This window comes from Nematostella vectensis, chromosome 7 (assembly GCF_932526225.1).
Source record: "Nematostella vectensis chromosome 7, jaNemVect1.1, whole genome shotgun sequence".
NCBI lineage: Eukaryota > Metazoa > Cnidaria > Anthozoa > Actiniaria > Edwardsiidae > Nematostella > Nematostella vectensis.
Window position 1 is genome coordinate 6690044 of NC_064040.1, and position 27293 is coordinate 6717336.

Below are 27293 nucleotides of genomic sequence, written 5' to 3' on the forward strand. Positions count from 1 at the left end.
CCAAAAAAAAAAAAAATATATAATAAATAAATCTTATGTGGCCTGCTAAGGCTCTGAATGGTCAAAGAGATGGGAATTAATCACATTCAATAAGCCCCAACTAAAAATAAAGAAAAAAAAATTAGAAAAAACACAAAACCAATAAATAATAATCAAATCTCATGGTAATTTATTGTACTCCGTCTTTTTTTGTACAGTAGTTCACAATAAAATGTTAAAACTAAAACGTTTGAGTGAGATATCTTATTATCTGTGCAAATTGGAAGATGAGTTTACCCAAAAAGTACTTTTAAATGCCTTTATTGCATAGCTGAAAAACAGAAAGGAAGATCAAGAATTGAAAAAAAGATGGGTTTTTTTATTTTCTTTTAAAAAGAAGATAGAAAGTAAAGAAACAGAGCTGAGATGGAAATTGTTTTGTTGAAGCTGCAAATCCATATCACCTATGTCAAGCAAGTGATATGCGGGGAAAAAAAACTTGAACATGCAATATAATTTTCTCTGATCCCGACCTAGAGTATAAGAGCTCAATTTAAGAAATACAGAGCCTTATTAATAGATTAACATTTTTGAGACAATGACATTAAATGAATGACATTGCTTTTAAGTCTGGGATAGTCAAAATATGCATCAGAATCACTGAAAACAAGTTCACCTTTCCACGTCAAGAAGATGATTTTTGATGACTAAACTTGCATCTATTTGCTTCAAGACACAAAAACTTCAAACTTTGGGCTTCTGATTTTCATTCTACAGAGCTGCAGGCTTGTATGAGTACGTGTCAACGAGTAGTTCACTAGCGAAGCCAGAGTTTTAACCTAAGTGCATCCACCCCATTAAGATAATATCGGAATAGTCTCTTGTCACGTACAAATCCAAGATTTTCATAGAGTCGAAGGGCTGCTTTGTTTGTGATCTCTGTTTCCAGAACAACCTGAAAATATTTTTTACAATTATTTTTGGGCGCCTCACTCTTTTTGTTAGTCTTGTCTTAAATTAAATTACATCCCACCAAGATGACCACAAGAATTTTTGGAGGGGAGCGGGATTCACTGTGCTATGATCCTGTCCCTACTTATAAAATAGGAAAGGAGCAGAAGGGAGTACAATAGACCTCATAGCAAGAATTTACGTACTGCACATACCTCATCACAGTTGTCTTCAATCATTGCTCTGATGGCTTTTTTGACTAAAGCTGTCCCTGTAACAAGTCCAGATCGTGTTTCACTCAGTAATAACAAGATAATCAGTTGATGAAAGATCTTATGCACACTTCAAAAGCAAAATAAATCTCTGAATTGTACATCAATTCTATTCTACTTTTAAAGCATAAAATAATCTAATGGGCTGTCACATTAGATTATTAGATTAAAGGATAAGATATTTGAATGTTCCAGATACATAAAGCCAAACAACAATGTCACCTGAGTTGGAACCAAAGACTTTGAACTTTCATATAGTAATACAAAGGAACCTTTTATATGGGAACCAAATTTCATTTTAAAGAAGAAAATATAAGAAATTGACCAAATCTATAAATTCTGAAAGGTTATACAGACTTTGAGAGTTCTGCTGCATAAAGAGGAAGGAGTTCATATGGTCACAGACCTACAGTACAGTGCAACACATGCTAATTGGTAAACCAATTAAACTAATGAGGATGTGAGGAATGTATGTACTATCTGAGCGTCAATAACATCACTAGCTAATCAGAAGGCAAAGAAATACTTGAGTGCACACCTTAGCATGATGGTATCGATAGCCATTTCATACATTTCCAGATTGAATGACCCGCTTTCCTCCCACTTCTGGTACGTTTTTTTCAAAGTCAAGGTTCTGACAGTCACTATTATATTAATTAGCGGAACTGTCTAGAACATTGTTTACGTGCAGGCTCCCACACTTGGAACATTGTAGAAATTAATAGGTGCTGTTAGAACATGCTAGAAGTGGATTTGTTTACTAAGGATCGTTGTTCTGTTTGCTAGAATATTCTAGAACCATGACAGCAGATTATGATAACAAAATGGATGATGTATTGTTTCTATTTTTAGTAGCAACACTTATGATGTAATTAGGTATATTTAGAAACACCCAAGAGTATATAAGGAGTTCGCTTCTGTAGTAGGGGGGGAGTTGAGAAACAGTATGACAGCTACGCTCATCTAGAGAGAATCCAAGACCAGATAACAGAATAGTGTAATGTCTTCGTGGAAAGAATTATAAAGTCTGTTGTGTACCAGATTGTGTTGGAGCGTAGTCATTCTAGTCCACGACAAAGGTATACTTACCGATTTTATGCCTTCTGAAATCCTTTTCAACAGCAAGCATCGCTATGTATCCCCGATGGACCATACTCTTGTGGACATCAAGTTTGCAAACAATTGCCCCAACACATTGGTCCTTGTACATAGCCTGGTAAACAAAAGGCATCAATGAGTTCACAGATACATGGAAAAGTATTTAAGATTCAGACCTCTTGTTTGTGATTAGCAGAAGCACAAGTACTGTTACTATCAAGGACTGGAAGTTACACCAATGCAAGCCGATTAGAACTAAGATTTTCTGTTTTACTTAAATGTTCTCAAATATTTTTTTACCAAGCTTAACAGAAATTTGATGTGATAAATGAAACTAGATAATAGATGTTGTCTGAGTAAGACTTGCATATGTTCGTAAATATTTTACCAATACCTTCTTATTACTTTTTTTAAAATTACCATGGGTATAAGAGATTATGTATACGCCTACTTAAAGCAATGTTATGAGCATGAATGACAAATGCAAATATTCAAATGCATCCACAATGGTCTGGTCTGTTTTGCTAAGGTTTCCACTGGTAGTTGGACAGCTGGAGACAGCTGGGAGACATCAGACAGTTTGACAGACTGAATGTCGAACCTGTATAGCTCATTGAATATAACGAAAGTGCGATAAAAATGAATATGATAAAAATAAGTAGAAAAACAAATATAATTTGACAGATCTTACCAAGAAACACAGATTGGGCCAGTTGTGAATAAAGTAGCGATAAGTATAAATTGAGTATGGTTCAGACAAGTCTTTGGTGATCAGAGCCATTATAGCCTTCATCTGGTGCTCAGACTCGTAACTAATATACTCAATGCCTTTCGTCTCCACCGAGTCGAGTGCTTCCGTTCTGGTGCAAGGTTCAACACACTTTTCCTTTGTCACTTCGCCGGCGGTTGCTTTAGGCGCTTTATTCGATGTTTCTGACGCTGTTTCTGAATGATCACTTTTCTTATCTTCACTTCCAATGGCATGGTTGTAATCGGATTTGTCTGTGACAATCATGCCGTTTAGGTCGGCAACCTTCTTCGCTGCCAGAGGAGTGTGATTGTGTGAGCCCGGCAGTTTCCCCGGAAAGCTAAACTCGTGGTCTCCATTTCCAAGCAATTTCTCTGCTCCCTCAACAACTGTGAGCTCTGACATTTTTTAGATTACAGAGGTTATAGTGATCGACTTGGCCCTTGGAGCATCTTAACACAGTGCTTCTTGATAAAGAGCTTGTATCGAGCCGCTAAAACATTCTTGAAACCAATGTTTCAACCTAGCTTTGCCGCCATCTTGGCAAAGTATGACTGCGAGGCATCATGGGAGAATACCAACGCATTGGAGACTGGAAACTAAAACTGATATACACTGGGAAGCAACTGCCGAGAGCGAGGTGTTTTTTTATTTATTTTTATTTTAAAAACGAGAGCGAGGTGTTTTTTTATTTATTTTTATTTTAAAAATCTGTTTTAATTCTCATCTTTTCCTCCCTGAGAGAACTTGCTGTCCTTCCTTTGCTTCCTTTTTCTTTTCCTTTTATTAGCCTTTTTATTACCTCGTTATTGTTTTAGTCTTTGCATTTTTGCCATCTTTATTATATCGCCCTAATACCACTTTTGTTATAATAGGAATCGAGGCTGGATATGTTTATAAAAGATAATGATATAAGATCATTATAGTTGGTTCCAGGTTTTTTTTAACCACACGGCCATCAGGGAGGCGCGGTCACAAAGTGCCAACATGGCGGCCTCAGAGAATGTTGTCGTCGTGCCTTTAGAACCAGCAAATACATGTTTCACAAGAGAAGACTTCATGAAATCGACGTTTAGCGTCGATGGTTTTGTGAGTGACTGCAAGAGAAATGTGTCTCTAGAAGTACTGAAGACAGATTTAGACGAATATCTTAAAGCCCTGAAACATGCATTGATTGAACTTATCAACCAAGACTATGCTGATTTTGTCAACCTCTCTTCTAATCTGGTAAGATATGATTTATTTGAGACTTTCATCAATCCGCTTATTGATTCCGATCCCATTACCCAACTGACTAATCGAAATCCACTCAAATGTTGTGATCTTTTCGCATGAAACCTTTCACATGGGTTGGACTTAAGTATAATATATAGGAAAAATATAGAAATAAATCGATCATCATTAAGAAGCATCACAGCCGGCATTGGTTATTAAGGTTACGGAACAGTTTCGCGACATGGTCCCGGAAAAAAATGATTACGCGCGCACAATTTATCCAAACTATACAAACGAGGTATCAAATTAATCATTACAAAATGTAAAAATCGTATTTTCAGTATTTCTGTCCACACGAAACTGTTCCGTAACCTTAACTGTTTTCTTATTTTAATATAAAGCATTTATTTTTTCCACTCCCTATTGGTTGTGATTAAGAGATTTGTTGTGAGAACAGAAGAAAGTTGTGTTGCGCGATATGTTACACAGTCAAAAAGTTTCTACGATACAATGTATCATGAAAAGTTTTTGTTGCATGTTATCCCGTGTAATACCATCTTTACTGGAACATGTATATAAACTTGTCAAGATGACCATGCTTTGGCTGCTGAACTCGTCAATGGGTGTCCTTCCCATTCCCTTTTGGGGAGGATGATCTGTTAGTCATGGTCAATGCATCAATATTCAGTATTCAGGGTAAAAAAGAAAAACAACTGATGGACAGTTTTAATAATTGTTTGTCATCAGAGATTAACCAATAATACTGTACAATTAAATTGAAAAAGATGATTGTATTGTAGCTCTAGAAATCTAGAATTTTTATTTTACAAAACTTTATGAAAAAAGAATTACAAAATTTAAAAAGAAAAACTTTTTATTTAAACATAGCTTGGTTCTATACATTAGGTATAGTCATGATAACTATGTCGCTATACACTTCAGTATACAGCCAGGTCAGCTTTCAATAGACGTGCCATTTGTAGACAAACTATAAAGCATAAGCAAGATCACTCTGGTATGTAGTCAAATCCGACATCAAATCAGAAAACTAGCTCCCTCCCCCCCCGCACCCCCAGAAAAATTAGTTCCACTTTTTCGTATTTCGCACCCCCCCAAGAAAAATCCTGGGTACAGGCCTGTTTGACAATCACTTTAGTCTTGTTGACAGGTGGACTAGTTGATGACACATTGACCACTTGACTCAGAAACAAGTTTACACCTTTGCTTGTATATTGCTGTTTATTCGTATAGTCGTTTGTGCTAGAAATCAAGTCTTTCATCTTTCATTTGGAATTTATTATTGTATAATCTTTTTATCAGGTTGGGATGGATAAAGGAATCAGTAATTTGTCTGTCCCTCTTGGTCAATTAAAGGAGGAGGTTTTAGTAAGTTAATAATCCTTGACATACTGTACATGTACATATGATAGATTTTAATAAGCCAGTTTTAGTTAAATTAACCAATGGCCTGAGATGGCTTTATGGCTTTTGCTTAAGTTTTGACACAAACTACAGTATCTCGAGATTATGTTTCAATATAAAAGTGAATCTTTCATGATAGGTGTGTTGGCAAAAAGGCCTTCACACAGCAAACCATAAGTGTATGATTACTTGTGAAGGTTCACATGGAAAAAGGTATCCCGGGAATTTCTCAACTGTTTTCAATTTGGTTTTGTAGATGATTAGAACCGAGCTTGATAATACTATAGTCTCTATTGAAGAGAAGCTTGATCAAAGATCACAGTTGAGACAAAAGAAGGTAATGTCTAGCTGTCTTATAATGTCAAAGTAGTATGATTAGAGCTCCATTAGTCATCCATGGTTGTTGGTGCCTATGTATGGCTACTGCTAAAGTGGGGTGGATGATTCAAATCCCAACTTTACAGACTAACATCCCTAAAAATTATTGTACGTGAAAGTACAAGAATGAGTAGGTTTTACTATCCTTTCATGATGTTTTGTGATTATTAGGCCAAACATCTTGTAGCACCTGGCTATTCAAGTAATTTGGCAGCTATAACCCCAGTCAGCTTTGAATTATTGCTCTTTCTAAAAGTTTGTATTATCTTTAATACCTATAGGTCTGTATGCAGCATCTTCTGAACATCACCAAGTCTTTAGAGAAGATCGAGAGACTGTTAAAAGGCTCCCTTGCTGATGATACAGCTGACATTAATGAGGATAGGTAGGAGGAACTTCTGTTGTTTCAACTGAGTTGTGCTGCAACATGATTGACAGGCTATCAATCAAAACAATTGTGGGTTGGATGGGACAGGTAAAGATGGGAAGGTCATATTTTTTGTTGGAAAGACATTGGGGAGCACATTGTTGGTCATTATTTTTACATTAAAAAGGGTGGTCCAGGATACTATTAGGAAGCATTGGTTGCACAGTTGGCAGAGCATCCCAACAGTTTTGATCTATAAGCCGTGTTCCATAGAAGACATGAGTCATGTGGCAGCTGCCTGAGGCACTTTTTATGCCTTTGACTCAACCATGTTGTATCTGCGCTCTCAGAATCTCTCAAAATTCAGTAAAACTCCAGCTGCAAAGAGGGTGATTGACAGAGCAAAAAATGGCAAGGTTTCCCAAAATAAGGTCTGGTTAACTTCGGTAAGCTTTAATTTTTGCATGGAGGTTCCTTATATTATGTAAACCAACTTATCAAAAAGTGTTTTTTTCTAATGGATTCATCTTCGAGATATGAGGCTTGAAGTGCAATTTTTAATGTTCAAAGTATTAATTCTCCTCGTTTTTAGGGAGATGTCGGGCTCTGATCAGAAATTAAGCCAACTTTGCTTGCTAATATCTAAATTTCGTATCTCCTAAATTTCTTTAAAACTTGGAATTAAGCTTTTGGTAAGAGGAACTCCTTGTATGCGGAATCTTGAGCTTGTATAAAAAAAATCATGCCATTTCTTTGCTCTGTCAGGGTGGTTAGCTTCCCAAATTTATTTATTTATTTTATTTGTATTCCCTGGTGCTATCTCTTGGGGAACTGGGTTCCCTTGTCAAGGTCTTCCAATTGAAGAGATATTGTATGGGCCATCTTATGATGATAATGATTACAGTAGCAAGGATGGTAGGAACATTTGTTGAATAGACTATGGAAAGTACATTGGAGGACAGTAGCAAAGGTGTTGTGGAGTATCATACAATATCTAAGGGGATAAAACAGGTTAAGAGGAAAGTACCAAAGGCTGGCTGGAGCCAAAGGTATAGTTAAAGCTGGAAAGATAAACACTTGTAATATAAGTAAAAGATGTAGCAGGACTTATCTTTTTTCAGCATGATGAATTATTACAGGACTTTTTTTTTCAACAGTGAGGATGAGTCACACCTTATTGAAAGGGTCGCCAGTGAGTTCAATCAACTGCAGTTTTATGTCACCCAAAGCCAAGGCCACCCACTAGTAGAAAATATTAGATGGGTAAGTACATAACACACCCTAATAGAAGTACAAGGTAAAACACATTCAAACGGGACAGGTTAGACCCACAAGACCTGGCAATGGGATGTACTTTGATATGAGTTAAAATAAAAAGAAAGGACTTGGAAGTCAGGCATGTAAATGTGAATATCCCATTTAAAGTATTCATTCAGTCAAGTTCTTCTGTTCTTGGTTATCAGCAGTAGATCCAAGAACGCAAGGCTGGGCAAGGGCCTCAAAATTCTTGCTTTTCTTGCTGACGTATTGTCTCTTTAAAATGTGTTTTATAGAGGATTGCATCCATCACCATCACGCTTCAGAAGAAACTTGAAGACGCTTTTCAAGAAGGAATCAAGTCAAATCAGTTTGATTTGTTAGCACGTGTTCTGCGCACATATGCTATTATTGACAAGATAAAAGATGCTGAGCTGCTGTTCAGAGAAGTCCTGGTGAAACCTTATATGAATGAAGTATGTTCTGTTACTAAGCTCTCCTAAACTTAAGCTTTTCAAGCTTACAGTACAGTTATACATGAAAGTAAAGTCAACCCTGAATAACTTGACCACTTGGTAACTTGAGCATCGCACAAAATTAATTTCTTCATTTGTTGTTTACTTATTTTTATAAGTAAGAAATCAAGTTTTAGAATATTGATTTCCCACGAAACTGTTTAGTGGTTACAAGAACCAAAAGTGTGGAACAGTCCTTACAATGTTTCAGTACGAAAGAGTTACAGTATCAGAGGATAGTTACTGTAATCGCTAAGTCGTATCTAGACGATTAGGTCTAAGCCTAGAAAAAAAAGTACAGTTTTTTGTGTTTTTACTAGTGGGACTTAGAGGGCTAATTACGCTGCCATTTTACATTCCCGCAAAAATACCGAGTTACGCAAAGCATACTGTACATTTTCATATTGTGATTCAAGCGAGTAGCTGAGATACTTTCAATCAAATATCTTCATGCGTGGATATGACCATTTTGAAATCTTGCAAATAAGCCTTTGGGTTGTTAGCTTGTGTACAGCCGCTAAAACAAACCTAGTAATCCCGTTACCGGGTTAGTTTAGCGGCTATTGGGTATTGGGTTGTTTTTTAATTTAATTATGTTTTTTTTTTATTTACTCATCACATTTTATAAGCCTAAAAAAGTTATAAAAAAAATCTCACATTTTGAAGTCATTTTTCATGGTTTTCTACCGTAGATAATCAGTGAGCAAGCATTTCTATCAGACCCTGAAAATGGATTGCGTGAGATCTACACCAAAATACTAGAGTTCATCCCCAAGTACTGTTCAAACATGCTCCACATCACATCCGGAGGCTTCTCGTCAGAAGAAACAGGGCCTCACAGTGAAGGCAGGGCTGCTATTCGCGGATTCGACTTTATGGTCAACTCCATTTGGCCCGAGGCTGTACACCTGATAGAGACCCGACTGAGCTCCGTATTCGCTCCAGGGAATCCTGATGCGTTTCACAAGGTAAGAAAGATTCGAAGGGAAGAGAAACTGGTGTTTCCGAAGGAGTATACATTTTAACTGTTCTTGTTGTATATAGCGGGGAATACACGAGTTTCATAAATCTGTAGCGACTGCTGATAGAACGTTGATATTCTAGGAATTGGCAATACAAGAATACAATTTCCACACATCCTATATATATATATATATATATATATATATATATATATATATATATATATATATATATATATATATATATATATATATATATATATATATATATATATATATATATATATATATATATATATATATATATATATATATATAAAATGATGGTTGAAGGCTTTCATAGAAAGTGCTCAATACTCGAAAGTAGAGCGGTGTATAGTGTTGGTTTGAGAAAAATACAAACTACATAGGTTTCCCTACAGGTCTGTTTCGTGGTTGCCCACTCATCAGGGGATTTAATGAGAATATTCCTACCATCGTATATATACTATTAACATTGAAATTTACATAATAATAGACTGATAGTTTTAGCTAAGGCGGCAAAAGGAACAATAGCGAGTTACATAAATATGCAGGGCGGAACGTGTGAAAAATTGATAGCGCGAAAATTTAACGGTGACGGGATTAACAGTTCTAATTGTTTCGTAGCAGGGCTTCATAACTCTCAAAGACCATAAGCCGAACTTCGCTAACAAACCTACCTGCAGACTCATCAACCCCACGAAACCCGAAATCGGAAAAATCAGCAAAAAGATCCTCGACCGTATCAATAGCGTAATTGCAAAGAAACGAAACTTCAACCAATGGAAAAGCACTAAAGCCGTCATTGACTGGTTCAAGGCTGCCGAAAACAAACACCAACTCAACTTCATCTGTTTTGACATTGTAGAATTCTACCCATCTATCAGCCAAGACCTACTATCAAGAGCACTCGACTTCGCCTCCAACTATGACGAAATCACCCCCGATGAAAAAGAGATCATAACCCACTCCAAGAGCTCCTTCCTGGTCCACAACCAAACACCCTGGCAGAAGAAAAGCAACACGATATTTGATGTTACGATGGGGAGCTTCGATGGCGCAGAAACCTGTGAACTTGTAGGCAACTTCCTTCTCTCCCAACTTCAGGACCTCAATATGAACGTAGGACTCTACCGCGACGACGGACTAGCCATCACCAACGCCACACCCAGAGCCACCGAAAACCTAAAAAAGGAACTATGCCGCATCTTCAACAACAACGGACTCCGAATCACCATTGAGGCAAACAAACAAGTTGTCAATTTCCTAGACGTCACCCTCGACCTAAAACGTAATGCACACCAGCCTTATACAAAGCCGAACTCCTCGCTACAATATGTCCACCGTGAGAGCAACCACCCGCCCTCCATCACCAAAAACATCCCTGCTGGTATCAACAGACGCCTATCTGCCCTATCTTCAGACCAAGCCTCCTTTGACCAGACCGCGCCGCCTTACCAGAAAGCACTCGACGATAGCGGATACAACTACACGCTACGCTACGATCCCAACACCGTAACCAACCGAAAAACCCGCAAACGCAACAACATCCTATGGTACAACCCGCCCTTCAGCAAGAACACCAGCACCAACATCGGCCACAGATTCCTCACCCTGATAGACAAGCACTTCCCGAAAGACAACCACCTCCGTAAAATCTTCAACAGAAACACCATCAAAATCAGTTACAGCTGCATGAACAACACCAAACAGATCATCGACAACCACAACAAGCGCATCATCACCGCATCGTCGGCCACCGAGATCGCCAACTCCGCCCCTACCACTACCAACAACAAGACATGCAACTGCCGACAGAAAGACACCTGCCCTCTAGACGGAAACTGCCTACAGACATCTGTTATCTACCAAGCTACCGTAACTCGAAAAGACAACAACACCTCGGAAACATACGTCGGGCTCACTGAAAACAGCTTCAAGACCAGGTACAGAAACCACACCGCATCATTCCGACACGCCAAACACAAAAACTCCACCGAACTCAGCAAACACGTCTGGACTCTCAAGGACAACATGATTGAGTACTTTATTTCATGGCGCATTCTTTCTTCCCACTCCGCCTACAACAGTACCACTAAGCGTTGCAACCTCTGCCTCAAGGAAAAGCTGACGATCATCTGCCAACCCAAACTATCAACTCTAAATAAACGCAATGAACTCGTGTCCTCGTGCCGCCACAGAAACAAAGCCCTGCTACGAAACAATTAGAACTGTTAATTCCGTCACCGTTAAATTTTCGCGCTATCAATTTTTCACACGTTCCGCCCTGCATATTTATGTAACTCGCTATTGTTCCTTTTGCCGCCTTAGCTAAAACTATCAGTCTATTATTATGTAAATTTCAATGTTAATAGTATATATACGATGGTAGGAATATTCTCATTAAATCCCCTGATGAGTGGGCAACCACGAAACAGACCTGTAGGGAAACCTATGTAGTTTGTATTTTTCTCAAACCAACACTATATATATATATATATATATATATATATAAATTTGAGACTCGCCCTTGATGTACTCAATAAAATTGCACGTCTGGTTGGCATGAACAATGTTATTTAACAGTACTCAAGTCAATAGTATAACTATTGCCATCGTTTGTTGTTAGAAATATCGCACGAGCATGTGGTTTGTCGACAAGTTTGAGTTGCTTTGCTGCTCAAAAGCAAGCGTGAAAAGGCTGCGAGACCACCCCAGTTACAGCGCGTTCATGTCACGATGGAGCCTACCTGTGTACTTCCAAATCAGGTACAAAACCACCCCCACTATACTACTGTGCTTACTCATTTGTTATCAGTTCTTATCAGGGGGTTTCTAAACAAAGAAAAAAATATTTCATAATTGAAACGGTGTAACACAGAAAAAACCTTGTTTGCAAGGATGGGAGACTATGGAAACTGAACTTAGCTTAAGGAACAACAACAGCATGTAAGTAAGAAGCTAGTACGAAAACAAGAGAAAGGAAACATTCCGTTTTTGGCAACAAATGGAATCCTGGCTACGCGTCTGTTCAAGCTACTATCCTGTTCTCAATATAAATTGTACATAACAGCGGAGTCAAAGCAAAAGACCATCCACTACCAGCTTGTTCTAGATATAAATTGTAAATGATAGTGTACAGCAAAAGAAAGTTGACTGCCCTCTACGAGAGGGAAATCCAAAATACTAAAGCTTGTCCTCGTTTCTTTTAAAGACTCCAAGAAATCGCAGGAAAGCTGGAACTTGTACTAAGCTCTCCTTCGGACCCATCAATAGCAGGTGAGGGACAACGTTGAGCTGCCTGAGACGATCTTTTGTTTTTAAGCGAAGCTAGATGGTCTTTGTTCTATTTAACTGAGTAAAACGCCGAAAGCATCTCCCAACACTAAGCGTCATGCCACATTGTGGACAAACAGCACAACAACACCTCTGACATCACGCAGTGTACAAGTAGTACCAGTGCATCTCCCAACACCACGCAGCAAAGTCCAACATAGTATACAAACACCACAAACCTTACAGACTATACAGCAACATGCAACAGGGAATACAAACAGCAGAACAACACCTCTGACATCACACAGCATCATGCGACATGGTGTACAAACAGTAGAACTGCATCTCCCAACACCACGCAGCAAAATCCAACATGGTATACAAACAGCACAACATCTTCCCAAACCATACAGCAACATGCAACATGGTGTACATAAACAGCACAACATCTTCCCAAACCATACAGCAACATGCAACATGGTGTACAAACAGCACAACATCTTCCCAAACCATACAGCAACACGGTGAACAAACAGCACAACATCTTTCAAAACCAAACAGCAACATGCAACATGGTGTACACACAGCAGAATACCTTCCCAAGCCACACAACAATATGCAACATGGTATACAAACAGCAGAACATCTTCCCAAACCATACAGCAACATGCAACATGGTATACAAACAGCAGAACATCTTCCCAAACCATACAGCAACATGCAACATGGTGAACAAACAGCAGAACATCTTCCCAAACCATACAGCAACATGCAACATGGTGTACAAACAGCACAACATCTTCCCAAACCATACAGCAACATGGTGAACAAACAGCACAACATCTTTCAAAACCAAACAGCAACATGCAACATGGTGTACACACAGCAGAATACCTTCCCAAGCCACACAACAATATGCAAAATGGTATACAAACAACAGAACATCTTACCAATCCACACAGCAACATGCAACATGGTATACAAACATCAGAACATCTTACCAATCCACACAGCAACATGCAACATGGTGAACAAACAGCACAACAATATCTTTTATAACCACAAAAAGAAAGCGAGTCATTCCTCTAAAGACATCCCATACCGTCCCAGCTAATCAGGTCACATTATTTCTGTTCTTGCGCTCATTCGATCAAACTTGCTACAGTGTATCATTTCTTATTGTGTCAAATCCGCTTTCCTTGTCCTAACTTTAGGGTGTTTTGTTGTTTATTAATAGCGTTCATAAGCTTTACTTATGGTGAAAGTTCGTTGTTCTTTTCCAGGAGAGGGTCCTCTTCTGACGCCCGTGGGTAATGTGCTCCTCTGGGCGTTGATGAGGTGTTGGGATGACTCCGTATACATACACGCACTTTGCCACCGATTTTGGAAGCTAACGTTACAGGTGGGCTAAGATGGATACCATTTCACTGTCATGGGAGACATTGTGTAGGAAATTTGTCTAATGGTGCTTCTGTGTTACGTTACGAAAAGCAGGCTAATAAAAAGGCGTGAAATTCAATATTCCAAGTAAAGCGGCAAAAGGCACGAAATGATGATAAATTGTTTTTTTTTTAATTGAAATTAATAGAAAATGTTCTATCGACAAGCAAAAATCTTGTAGGTGAGATAAAGGTCGGACATCAAAAGTCTTCCTCCTGAGTTTGTTTAGATTTTTGTTCTCTTAATTGTTAGAACATAAGGTTAGTTTGGCTGTGGAACCTATTCATGTGCGTGTGATTTTTTCCCTGCAGTCTATAGCAAGGTTTTCCTTTTGGTTGAAGTCTGAGCTGTCTAACGAAGACAAGGTAAACCCTCAATTGAGTAAGAAATAAATCTGAAACACGGGGTTGCATTGATTCTATAAAGTAGACCTCCGAGCAGTAGCCGCTGAGTCGAGCTTTATATGGAACTACTATCCACTGTATAAAATAGAATGGACTTTCTTTAATGGATCAGTTTTACTAACAATTAAAGTCAGTATGAATAATATAAAATCGTATTCGTCATGGCAATTTTTTTTAGTTTTCTTATTAATTTAAGTTAATTTATAATATGCATATTTAATGAACTATATGTTGTACGTTAAATGAAATGTTTTATACATTAATGTATTTGCTTTGTACTGTGGAGCATCATTTATGTTTTGTGTTTTCATAATAAGAATATCCATACAAAATATGGAATGTTTTTTTTTCTTATGATGGCAATGCTGGTATTATTATTATTATTTACGTCTGTCTCTCGTTGTCTTTGTTTTCAGGCTGGTGGAGAAACATCAGATGTTTTGCTTGCTTTCTTTGTTCATTTGCTCGTAGATGTTATCAACTTATCGAAAAAGGTGATTACTCTCTATGATGATCTCTTTATTAAAGTCGTTATTTGAGAACATTTATGGCATGCCTGTGTCATCGCCGTTAGAAAACTGTGGCTATCCAAGACAGAGAGTTACTTTTTTCTTTCTCCTCTATCTTCTGGTCACTTGTTTTGTTGATTTTTCTCTCATACTTATGTTTTGTGACGTCAAAGATTCAATGCATATTTCCGGTGTTCACGGTTTTCTTGGTCGCGCTGTAAATACGTTGCTATAAATCTCATTAGGCTGAATTTTTTTTTTTGCTTTTCCAGATTCCTGAACATTTTAATAATGTTATTCTGCCTAAACTAGCGAGGATTGGTCTCAAGGATACAACAATACTTACAGGTAACTCGAAATGCACCCATGGCCGCCTCCTTATCACCCTATTAACCCTTTCTCGCCTACAGCTGGTCCGTTGTCCGTATCAAAAGCATAAAAAACATCAAGTCTATGCCCTGTTCCAGTTCTAATACGATCTGCTGTAATTCTAATAGAGTCTCGACTAGAGGTTATGGTCTGTGGGCATTTGAATATGGAATATATTAAACCTGGGGTATTGAAAACGAAGGCAAACGACAAAGCGCAGCACCTAGGGAATCATATATTGAATGTTGTGTCGATTAACAGTTACCCGCTTATCCCCAGACGCCCTAGAAGACTCGGTAAAGACCCTGACTGCCCTTGTTCCGAGTCTAGAGAATACCATTATCAAGCAAGTGAGCAACAGGGCGACACAGGGGCTTGATGCAGTACGGAACATACCGCGACTGTACCGCAGGACGAACAGAGAGGTAGGACACGACTCCAGATCCGTCTAGTGTGACACTGTTATGTTGGTTTGGTTTAATGTTAAATATTGAAAGTTTGGAAACAGCCCGATAGCCGTCTCTTATTCAGGGTTATTCGAAAATGTTTTGGTTTTGAATATTGGGATTCCTGTGGCGCGCGCAAGGGCCAATGTGCACTGGGGCGAGGGTGCGCACCTCGGCGCCCCGAATGACTGGAATGAGAGCCGGCTAGCAGGCTTATTCGCAAAATACTATCATTCATAGGCTGTCAAATGCTCTAGCAATACAATGGAGCCGGGTTTTTTGTAGGATTGATTTAATTTCACAGTAATTCGAGCGGATTTAAATGTATAATGATTATGTCATATTGCAGCCGCGAAGCATAATTAAAGCCAAGCTTTTAACCCTTCATATTTGTGGTATTGACCTTTTATATGGCTAGTCTTCCTCCTCTTTATTCACAGGTTCCCGCAAACGCGTCACCTTTTGTATCAATGGCGATCAAGCCGGTTCACGATTTCCAGCATCAGTTCCGTGGCCTAGTGCCAGAGGAGCAAAGATGCCGCTGGACGCAACAAGTACTGCAGGCGATGTTCAATAGGTAAGATAGATTGACTATATTTAAACTTAACTATTGTATTCTTTAGATATTTGTTTTGCTACGCTCTGCTTTATATATGGCTATGTTTTGCATTTTTATCCATATAGGTATAACGCTACGACGTAAATGTGGTTTCTATTGCCAGGTCCGTGTTTCCGCTCATCCCACGCTTCTCGTTTACACAACGGAAGGCTCAAATAAAATAAAATGGAAAAGATAAAATAAATATAGTTAATCATATTTTAGTATCCTTTTTCCCTTATTTGAACATTTTATTATGCTATAGTATTTTTGTATTATATCCGTGTTATTGAGTACCCTTTGCGTGCCCTTTATCACAAGCATCACCACGAAACTTTGACAAAATACTGTACCTATATCCTGGACGACCACCAACATAGACTCATTGTGTATAGGCTAGATACTGACTTAACTTTCCCTTCAGGTATAACGCTATGACGTCAGAAGTGCTGACATCAATAAAGAAAACCGAGGACAGTCTGCTAAGACTAAAGCGCACGCGCAAGCAAGGCGCCGGCAGTACGCAATCCAGCGGCAGCGCACAGGAGGGCATGAGCGATGACGACAAAATTAGACTACAGTTTGCTTTGGATGTTGAGGAATTCAGCAAATTGGTGGGTACCCTTTGGTTTGGCTTAAGGTTGTTTGTCTTTATGCGGAAACTTTTTAGAATTGTGTTGTATACTCGGGAACTCGAATAATAAATGAATGCCCTCTAAAAGGCATACCGGGCTAAATTGTCCTTATTCGGAGACTTCTTCGAAATGGGTTAATGTAAGGGTATCCTTTCAGATGCAAGAATTAGAAGTTGACAAGAATTCTTGCCCAGCCTTCCAGGAAGTCTTCTCATTCGTACAATCCGCGCGTGCTGGGTCCTAGTGACCATGCTACCATCAGGCTCAACGAGAAAATGGTATGGGATAATAGATCTTGCTGGATAGGGTAGTAAGATAGGAATAAAACACGGCTGCAAACACAAATTCCAGAACGGCTGCCACGTGGTTCTGACATTGGCTACAACATTGACAAGAACAACATCAGCAAATACGACAAAAGCGCAAAAAAAAGGGACAAGAGAACAAAAACGACGACGACTTTGACAACACATTCAATGACAATGATGAGAAAAACAATGGGAAAAACAGTCACACGGCTGCACAGTTGCAGTGAAAGGATTATTTATAGTCATATCATTATCAGCAGCAGCTGCAACATCAGCATGAAAAGCAAAGAAGGGCATAGTTGCAGAAAACCACCAACAACCATGAAGGTGAAATATTAGTGTTTTGGACGAATCCAGAGAATTTATAGAGCTTTTCAAATGATTAAGGTAAAAAGATTATAATTAATGGAAGAGAGAGAGCGAGAGAGAGTGAGATTTTCCTTTGTCGTCATAACGTTTTGTCGAGACCAATTTATAAAGTGAGTGAGTAGGCACCTATGGAGGTCTGTGAAGCAGTAGAGGTATTTTAAAACAGTCATTCAACGTCTTACAGTTCTGTACACACCTATGATTTTATGAACGTTGTTCCAACGTAACGTGTTGTGTCAATGTAACGTGTAAGTATTTCATACTTAGATCGACTATGTCGTCGTGTAAATACATATATTGTAAATAGTTCAAAAGAAAGTAATAAATTGAGAAATGGGAACGGTAACTCTTTCAAGTTTCTTAAAATGGTTGATAGTCCTTTTGGTATTGTCCTGTTTGTCTTCAGAGGAAAATGTTTTTATTTGTTTGTTTTCTTTTATATTTTAGCTGGATTATCAGTTGTGCATCAATTTGCCCAGAGTTTCCCCCTAGGTCACGCTAGCATTAGAACATGTTTTTTTTAATTCTGGAAATTTAATTGGCTAATACAAAAACAATATAGCATAAGATACACAAAATGATACATAATAATTTTAAGATTTTTGATATAGGGTTAATTGTATGTACAATATAGCTTTTCAGGCTTCATAGTTTTTCATCTCATGTGAGGAACCATGTAAATATAAGACAAATAAAAGCTACTATGGTCTCTGATGGTTTCACCACAGAAAATCACGAATAAGATATATAGCGAAGGACATAATTATTTCAAAATCTTACCATCATTTATATGCTCTGCCTGCATGTTTAGTGCAAAAAAAAAAGATCTTATGTGGGAAAGCTATGATAAAGATTTTTGCCGCAGCACAATGGGACTAGTTCTTGCATGGATGATTACTTAAGCTCCGTGCAAACGGCATCAGCATTGGCGGCGAGACGCTAGACAAGAGATGCTGGCGCTGTTCGAACACCGTGGGAGGTATTGTGGAGCAGTTCGCCAACATTTCCGCCAAGTGAGCGATGCTGTGTTAGGGAAAGTTCATTTATTATCCCGAGGTGTGGGGGGGGGGGGGGGGGGGGGGGGGGGGGGGGGGGGGGAGGGGCTCGAGAAATTTCGGAAGTCCATTAATTTGATGTCTTCCTCTCTTTCCATCTTACTTTACTTTCTCGTGCTGTGCTTTCCTCGCAAGAAGAACGAAAAGCATTTTTCGCTTCCTTTGCGTCATATATAGCATCAACCTTTATCAGGTTGACAACCTGGATTTAGCCGCACCTTTGAGAAATTGAGTGCCTTCATTTTTTCTGAATTAATGTTTTTAGCGAATTCTCTCCCCTTCTTTTTCTGTCCAGCTTTCAGCTAGTCTCTTGCTCGCGTTCCTTTGACATTGTCGTTTTTGTTCCTTCCTTTGCTTTTCTTTGGTTTTTTTGGATGGGCGGGGGGCACCTTAGCAAAACTTTGTCCACTTCGTCCACCGTATCAAGCAGATGACCCATTTAGATTCGTGTTGGAATCCTTTGGGATAGCGTCTCTCTTGTAATGGATTGTTGAAAAAACCGCAAAACTTATGGCAAATCGCCTTTGATACGCGCAGCAGCGACGCAGTGACAGGAGCAGTGACTGACTTGTCAACAAGTCTCGATATTCTGGTGAGCCAGCGCAGCAGGGTTCAGTGGTCTCTCCACGTAAAACTGTCGCACTAGGCATATAAGTTCCTCATATGTCCCTTCGTCTTCGTCTTCATGTTGGGTACCCTGTGATGTACCTTTGTTTTTGGAGTCTTCAGTGGCAAGTTTTTTTGGTGAATATTTCTCTTCCTCTTTTCTAGAAAAAGAAAATACCAAGTTACTTAACAGGATAGAATCTAGAAAATAGGCTCGTATCCAGGATTTGTTTTGGTGAAGGGGGTTGTATTCTTTCCTAGCAATGGTAGGTTTGTAGGTACCTTCCAGAACAAAGGTTTTCACTCCCGAACTGCCCCCCCCCCCCCCCCCTCACTTCTCTTGTTACCTCGGACTTCTTTGTCTGGTTGTTTCTTCGCCGCTGGTTCCAATGTTTCTACGTTCTGTTCCGTTTCCTCCAGGAGTGCCTGTGCCAACAGACAGGTTTAGATATATCACGTGGACAACGGACTACTGGTCAACTGTAAATGATGCTTCATGCCTGTATTATTTTAGACATAAACCTCATCCAATGAATTTTACAAAATGGTGGACAACTGGCCTGAAACTTTGATAAGAATACTAGTGCGTCTGGCGTTGTGGCTTTAATTAAAGGGAATTTCTTTCATTTATTATCGACCTTCTTGCAGAGTATTCAGATAACCATAGCAACAAATATGTTCATTTCTAAGAGGAAAATTTTTTATGTAAAATTAGATCAAGATCTTTAAACCGTTGGTTATAGCAAGGTAAATATCTGTTCTCGGTTGCCATTTGGTTTAGTTGTATAAAGTACACATTGCCATATCGATTTCTGCTCGTCGTAATGTCGTAAGGAGGATTGGAGGTAGACGTAGCCATGGCAACAAGCGATAAGTTATGAAGAGCTTGTGGATGCTATAAAAATATTAATCCGGTATTTCCTTTCTCGATACATATCTGGGTTTCGGGTCTAGTTGTGAATTCACAGTTCCATTGTATGCGTCTCTGGTTTAGTTATACGGGCCAACAAACTAAATGTGATTTGCTTCACAAATTAAAGCTGCCACTTTAATACATTTCTGCCGATGGAATGTAATGATAGAGGCAGAAATGTTAATTTTGACGGCATGTGAATAACACGTGGGTTTGTGAAGAGAGTGCAGTATGGGTATGAGTATATAAGGGGAGACATAGCGTGCTAGTGCCACTCTAGCCAGCTCCTCTGTTTAAGCCATATTGACTTTTGCTATTTTTTTTGTATATGTGTATATTATTTTTTTTTAACTTTTTTATTCGGCTCTTAAGCCCCGAGAGCACGCAATGCTGAGCATTGGTTCGGGGAACACGGTCCAGAGTTTTTTCCCACAGGGTTTTTATCTCTGGTTTACGTGTCCGGCTCAGTATTAACTTCTTGTAAATATAAATTAGGTGATTATAATATTTCACCTTTCAGATTGTAATTGTATTGGAAATTCAGCAGTGTTTACTGCTTGTTAGATTGTTTTGCATTGTAATGTTCATTCAGCAGTGATTACTGCTAGCTGGGCGCTGGCTACATATCCAAAATAAACAGGAGTTCTCCTGAACTGTGTTTGTTGTAAAGTGTTATGAAATGGAGGCAAAATCGGCATTTTCTGACGATAGAAGTCAACTACTTAACTACATATACATGGTATGGCAAATAATTAGGGCTTGCATTTTTACTTTGAATTTCAGAGAGCAAAAGACGATAATCAAGCAAGCTTTTTAACATTATCAAAGTGATGCAATAATACGATTTCACATTGCGGTCTGTTTTGTGTTTACGCGAAAAATAAATACCTTCTCCTTCAGGCCGGACATATCATCGGGTTCACAGAGACATGAGATGTAAACTAGGGCCTTCGTACATATAAATCGTAGGAGGTTCACCAATATATATATATATATAAGCATACTGGTAATGCCATGATTTGTAAAATAGGTGAAAATTTACCTGAGCTAGCTGAAGGATGTAAGCGCGAATCCCCGGTGGTATCACTTGTTCCCATTGCAGTCTCTTCCCATTCGTAATAAAATTCAGGGCATTTGATACCACCTTTACGGGCCACAAGCTCGCTTTCCATGGCTATTGATTTTATATATTTTCTTGGCTCGTGAATTCGATTAGAATTTTTGCAATATTCTCTCGGCGATCTCCTGATCCGCTCTAATTTCTCGGGCGGTGATTGGTTCCCGGGCTATGTTAGGCTTTGCGTTATTCGTAAGGCGCAGGTGCATATTACAAACAACCTTCGACACAGGTAGCCCACAAGACAGCCCGTACAATTCCATTCTTAAATTCTATCGGTGAATACTGTATACGTGAAGAAAAACTCATCGATTTTTTTAAAGATCGAGTTTCGATTCATGAATTCGAATCATATCGTATAAGCTGACGAGCGTGGATATTTCTTTGCACCCTAATGTCGCGCTCTGTCCTTCTTGTGGTCAATATATTTTGATGTGGTATCAGTTTAGCGCGATAAGTGAGGAAATAAATAAAGCAAGTTTAAGCAGTAGGTCTAGTGCAAAACGACCCTTTTCTATAACAATTTCAAGTATGGCCATTATAATTACGTCTTCCTGTTGGAAGACGTGTAGATATGTTCACCTCATACCACACAAGAATAAGACAATTACAATTGTAAGGGAAATTCTTTTCCCTGCTTTTAAAACATGTTTAGTGCTGTAACTTCGCTTCCTCTTTAATAAATTCGTATCCCCGCCCCACACGCTGTAAAGGATCCTGCATTTATCGCGAGTGAATCTTAGAGTTTATGTCGACTGGTGACCGTCCTTCCCACAAGTCTTCCCCTAGTTTCCATATCAAATGTGAGCCGAAATTGTATCTCAATACGCTCTACTGAACTAGTCACAGCCTCTTTCTTGATCAAAGTTTGTTTTAATCCCTCCTGTGCTTATGTGGTAAATGGTGTAGTCCCGCCCACTTTCTAAATATTTATACTGAAATCCTATCCTAACGCCATAGTTTACAATTATATGAACATTATTGCAATTGTGTACAACAATTGTGTGAACGTTTTGGACCCACCTTTGAATACAGTAATAACATAAATTTACAGGCTGAAATATGGAATTCATGACATGTGTAGAGTACATATATTCCTAGCGGTTAACAAAAATCTAAATCCAAAAACTCGAGGATAAGGGAATTGCGAATCCAATGGGCTATATTCGCGCTTGATGCCTTTTTTATAAAAAAATGTAGATGCATAGGTACTCGAGAACCATTTGCTGTGCCTTTTGTATAGCAAAGGATAAAACTCCTTGCAATAGCTCAATCCATACAAAATATTCGTGACGTTTATGATAAACAAGAGCAAGAAAAACATTCAAGATATTGTTGTAAATTCTGAAACAGAATAAATTTAGTCTTAAAATACAATAATTAGTATGTTTTTATTTTCGTTTTCTCACAGTAACAAACCAAAGTCAATGAGAACCTAATAAACCAGAATTACGGGATTCTAGAAGCTGTGTCATCGCTCTATCGATTTTACATGTAACCTGCTGATATAGAACAGGGAGCGGCCTTTTCCATTTAAAAGACCAAAGAAGCAAAGAAGCTACCGATTATGTATCCAAGCTCTAGTAGACTGGAAAATATTTCCGAAACGCAAGGTCCTATTTGTTGAGGGGAGAATCAATTACTCAATTAAAACAATGAAACAGAATTCCTCTTTCGCAAGTACCCCCGGATTTGAATTCTGTAATCAAAAATAATTTACACATGTCATGTATGTCAAAATAGCACTCAAGTGTCACCATGACAACATAATGCCACAAACAATCATACATGTCAATACATGTCAGATACACAGAAAAACGCCTTGATCATTCTGCCACCTGCTACGGGCGAATTCACAGACCATGACTACATTACATCTGATCTGATGATAAGTGTGTGAAGTCATAGAATCTCTTAGAAAAGCCCGCGATCAAGTTAGAAGACGTGGTTTTCACAAGTTGTTTTCACGAAGGGTGAGTAAGTTGTTTAGTCTACTGTCCCTTGTTTCGTCTATTATCTATTGTTTGTTTGAGTTTTTGGCAACATGTTATTGCTTTTCTGCTTGTTTATGGGGCCATGGCTGCTTATTCTTTATTATCTATTTATCCACTTTTTTACCTTTTTACGCCCCGTTTGTTTCTCCCTACAAATATTTGTGCAAATTAACATATGAAAAATCAGACTCCAACAGGGGTTATCGTCTTACCTTTTTTCGCCCACTTAAATGATTTTGAGTAGCATTTATTTCAATCGTACTATCTGTCTTAATCATTCACGTTGGTTGAATCACATATGATTACACCCACTCTTCCCTAAATACGACTATTATACCAGTTCTCGATAGTACTAGCGCCTGGCTGTCCCGACCTTTTGCCACATCTCACTTCTGCTAAGTTCAACTTTTTCACCTTTCTAAGTAATTGTTTAGATTGCTTTGTGGACACATCACTTGATTTCATGAATACCCCAAAAGACTGATACCTTTATTACATTTTTTTCAATCACTCTTCCAGAAAATGATGTCATTACATTTCACTTCTGCTTACTACGTAGGCTTATCCGATCGAGATCATCATCTAGCCAAACATTTCTTTTTTGTTTTTTACCATGCGCAGGGGGGGTGGGGGGTGGTCATAGTTATCACATGGAAAAAGCATAGTATTTGCAGATTCCTTAATAAGAGATGATAAACTTTTTGCCACCAAGGGGGGTGCGCGCGCACCCTGCGCACCCCCCTGTGTACGCGCCTCTTTATAATGGTTATTGTGGCGTCTTGTTCTATATGTAAACACCAATTAATATATTCTAATATACAAGAATATGTATTACCTTATTAAAATTAAAATGAACTGTTTTTGTTTCCAGGGTTACCATGAAGCTGACCTACATTCTTCTCTTGATTGCCGTTGTTGGCGTGGCTATCGAAGCCAAATGTAAGTAAATTCACGCATATACTGTACATAAGCGGATGTATTAAATGTTAAATATTTCTACAGCTGTCAAGAAATCCAAGGCTCATCACAAGAAAAAGCGACATGAGACATTAGCTGATAATTATAAACTGAGTAAGTAAAAGCTTATTATACCTGCAACGCACATACTATATAAGCAAATTGCTTACTATTATTGACAATGAAACGAGAATCAAAATCTGTTTAGTTATTATCTCGGTCTTTCAAAAATTATAAGAAAGTAAAGATAAGCGCAGTCGATACCAAAATCTTGATACAGATAGGCAAATTGCAAATCAAAACCACTTTAACAGCAAGAAATACAATGGGTTAGCTACTAGATCCGAGCTGTCATGATACAGAAAGGGAGCAACCTCAGGATAGCCGTTTACTAAGAGCTCACAATGGGACTTCACACTTCTATTTCTAATATAACAAGTCAGTAGATACTAGGAAATTGCAAATAAGTGGACGGGTTTTCTGAAGTTTAGCCCATTGAAAGCCTACCTAGTATAGTCAAAGTTATCGACCCCTTGCGAATGAGAAAAAACCGAAACCACCGGGGCTCAAAACGACAGACAAATAGCACATGTTGACTTTTATGATGGTCTTTTCAAGTTGCAAATCCATAAAAAAAGGAGACACAATTGCTCTATATGACGTGAATCTTTGATCTACAGACAGAATTAAGGACTCGGACTGTAAGGACGTCGCTGATGACTGCAAGGCTTTTGGCAAACTGGAGAAGGATGATGAGAACAGCTGCTTCAACAACCCCGACAAAGCGCGTAACGAGTGCCCCGTCAGCTGCAAGCTCTGCGTCAGCAAGCGCTCTAAGAAACGTACGTATTTCACTCTATGACAATACATAGCCACAGGAAATTCTGATTATTAAAGGCTTCGCCAAAGTGGTAGTCACTCAGAAACTGTTGGTAAGCAAAGATTGTAAGCAAAAGCAGAAAATGTGGAATTTAGCATAGCACTGTCTTTATAACCTATCTCTAGTTCATTGACATGCGCCTGCGCGCAAAGTTAATCTGAAAATATGTGAGACTGCTCAATCGCATATGATAACATAACCACAATCTGCTATGACAACATCTTAGTGCTTTGAATGGAAGTTAAAATGTCTCAATACAAAACACGCCGTCCTTGCCCTTCTTGTTGTATTTAGCAATGTCTTTATTTCTCTTTTCCTTTAGAGAGTGACTATATGGGCGGATACGATCTTCAGCCCCAGCAGTGTAGCCAACAGTCATGTTACGAAACCCCTCAATGGTCCGTACAGAACTGTGCTGTCACTTGCCAGCTTTGCCAGCCAGGTAGGTAACCCTCACATCACATGCATGGCGTTTTTATGTCCATTTATGTCTTATTCTACCTAGCCATGTGATACAATGTGCTACTCCTATATAAATGAGCACAGTAGCCATTCTCGGAAAGTTAGTTTGATTCGGTTTTAGTTTGACTCGGTGTGTGTGGGGGATTGATATTTAAGGCTACTGTTGTGCATGTACCCTTTAACTGAGTATAAATCACTCCGATCTTTAGTTTAGTTAGCTTAGCCATGTGAGGTTCATACAAATATCTTATTAATATCAAATTTTCCAGGTGTCTCAAGCGGCCCAGTCGATCAGGATGTCCGTTGCCCTTTCTGGGGTCAGTATGGATACTGCAGCCAGCAACAGCAGCAGCAACAGACCGACGGTTACATCTCGAACAACTGTCCTTTCAGCTGCAACACCTACGGTTCAGCTCAGCCCGCTCAGCAGCCCTACCCATACCCTATCGAAGCTCTGTCCCCCTACCAGCCAAATGCCATGCCAACCCCACCTCAAGGTGTGACCCCAGCCCCCCTCCCCCCTTACTTCCAGCAACAGGGCTATGGATACCCACAACAGCCTCAGCCAACTCAGCCCGTACAACCAGGCCAGACCCAGGCTCCTACCGCAGCCCAGAGCACCCTGGCACCAGTACAGACTACTCCTGCATCAGGCACGACTACCACCGAGGCAGCCGAGGAAACCACCACTGAAGCAGCCGCTGAGGGTGCTGAGACCACTGCTGCACCAGCTGCTACCCAGGCCCCAGCTGCCGCCGGACAGGAGGGTCAGCAGCCCGCTGCTGGGGGACAGGAACCACAGGAAGCCCAAGAACAGGAGGGACAACAACCAGGAACCGAGCCTGCTCAGAGTGACAAGTCCAACAAAAAGAAGCACAAGAAAGACAAGGCTCAGAAGAAGAGCAAGTCTCACAAGAAGCAACACTAAGGAATCACGCGATATTCCATCTTTTTGGATGACATTGGGCTGAAGTGAGATGGCTAGTGTTGTCGTTAATGTGTTACGAGATGTGTTTCCAGGTTGAATAAGAATGAACAGGAAAGACACCATTGTCATAATATCAGACACGTCGTATATTGAGGCATGGAAAGGATTTTGTTACCATTGACTGTTATCGCAGTGTCATCTTTGGCAGTGTCGTCTTTGCTTTCATTTACATCAATGGAAATATACAATGAACATATTTACGTAGACTGTAAAATTGTAAATATGCTATGCATTAGAGTCAACTACTGTGGTATAAAATTGTTAAAGCAAAATTTGTGTGAGGAATATTTTGTGTCAACTGGCTAGTTCCCTAAGAGTCAAAGGCTAATGGTAAATTTCTTGAAAACTACTCTTAAGAAAGGCGAGGTGTCTATACACGACAGATTGTTTGCAGTTATACTTTGGTCTTTTGAAACTCTACATAATCTCGACCTTGTAAACATCGCATTTACACAATCACGAATTTAAGAAATCTTGACATCATTGCACCTTCACGGCTGACTTTGTTGATCACTGAACCTTTTAACTTTTGGCCTTCGTGCTAAAGTATCTTTTGGTATGAGAAAAATCCATAGAAGCTGTCTAGGCACGCGTAAAAAAGAAAATCTTTGGCATTTTGCTTTTGTTCTTCTATAGAGCTACAACTCAGTTATCGCGTAATATAACTACAATGTTCGCTTCGCCTTAAGCCAAAACAGGTTCGCCTTTGTTATGACGACATATTATGAATACGAACCCTGTTGCAATGAATCGTGTTACCTGCTCACCGCCACTAGAGCTCG

General features: G+C 39.1%; 4 protein-coding genes across 6 annotated transcripts; 2 read left to right on the forward strand and 2 right to left on the reverse strand.

Moving 5' to 3' along the window:
• Positions 1–146: 146 nt before the first annotated feature.
• LOC5520738 (N-alpha-acetyltransferase 30) lies at positions 147–3458 on the reverse strand. The gene is made up of 4 exons (XM_001640613.3): positions 2992–3458; positions 2292–2415; positions 1146–1201; positions 147–934 (listed from the first exon to the last, which is right to left on the reverse strand). The coding sequence occupies exons 1-4, from the start codon at positions 3451–3453 to the stop codon at positions 797–799; spliced, it is 780 nt and encodes a 259-aa protein (XP_001640663.2). The 5' UTR covers positions 3454–3458; the 3' UTR covers positions 147–796.
• Positions 3459–3556: 98 nt separating this feature from the next.
• Positions 3557–17885, forward strand: LOC5520846 (conserved oligomeric Golgi complex subunit 2). 3 transcript variants are annotated; one of them, XM_048730265.1, is made up of 19 exons: positions 3557–3688; positions 3975–4275; positions 5584–5649; positions 5942–6022; positions 6345–6448; positions 7588–7693; positions 7984–8163; positions 8895–9170; positions 11815–11954; positions 12400–12464; positions 13745–13863; positions 14213–14266; positions 14722–14799; positions 15087–15162; positions 15463–15608; positions 16070–16206; positions 16652–16841; positions 17020–17140; positions 17431–17885. In XM_048730265.1, the coding sequence occupies exons 1-18, from the start codon at positions 3615–3617 to the stop codon at positions 17104–17106; spliced, it is 2280 nt and encodes a 759-aa protein (XP_048586222.1). In that variant the 5' UTR covers positions 3557–3614; the 3' UTR covers positions 17107–17140; positions 17431–17885. The 3 variants fall into 3 exon arrangements, with proteins under 3 accessions (XP_048586222.1, XP_048586221.1, XP_048586223.1); XM_048730264.1 differs by having other exon boundaries at positions 17020–17885; XM_048730266.1 differs by lacking the exon at positions 5584–5649 and having other exon boundaries at positions 17020–17885.
• Positions 17886–18852: 967 nt separating this feature from the next.
• Positions 18853–21403, reverse strand: LOC5520847. The gene is made up of 3 exons (XM_001640614.3): positions 21156–21403; positions 19548–19626; positions 18853–19361 (listed from the first exon to the last, which is right to left on the reverse strand). The coding sequence occupies exons 1-3, from the start codon at positions 21283–21285 to the stop codon at positions 19166–19168; spliced, it is 405 nt and encodes a 134-aa protein (XP_001640664.1). The 5' UTR covers positions 21286–21403; the 3' UTR covers positions 18853–19165.
• A 1668-nt stretch (positions 21404–23071) lies between these two features.
• Positions 23072–26783, forward strand: LOC5520740 (Nematocyst expressed protein 3). Its single transcript, XM_001640510.3, has 6 exons — positions 23072–23203; positions 24096–24163; positions 24227–24295; positions 24862–25023; positions 25384–25503; positions 25793–26783. The coding sequence occupies exons 2-6, from the start codon at positions 24103–24105 to the stop codon at positions 26449–26451; spliced, it is 1071 nt and encodes a 356-aa protein (XP_001640560.3). The 5' UTR covers positions 23072–23203; positions 24096–24102; the 3' UTR covers positions 26452–26783.
• The last annotated feature ends 510 nt before the right edge of the window (positions 26784–27293 follow it).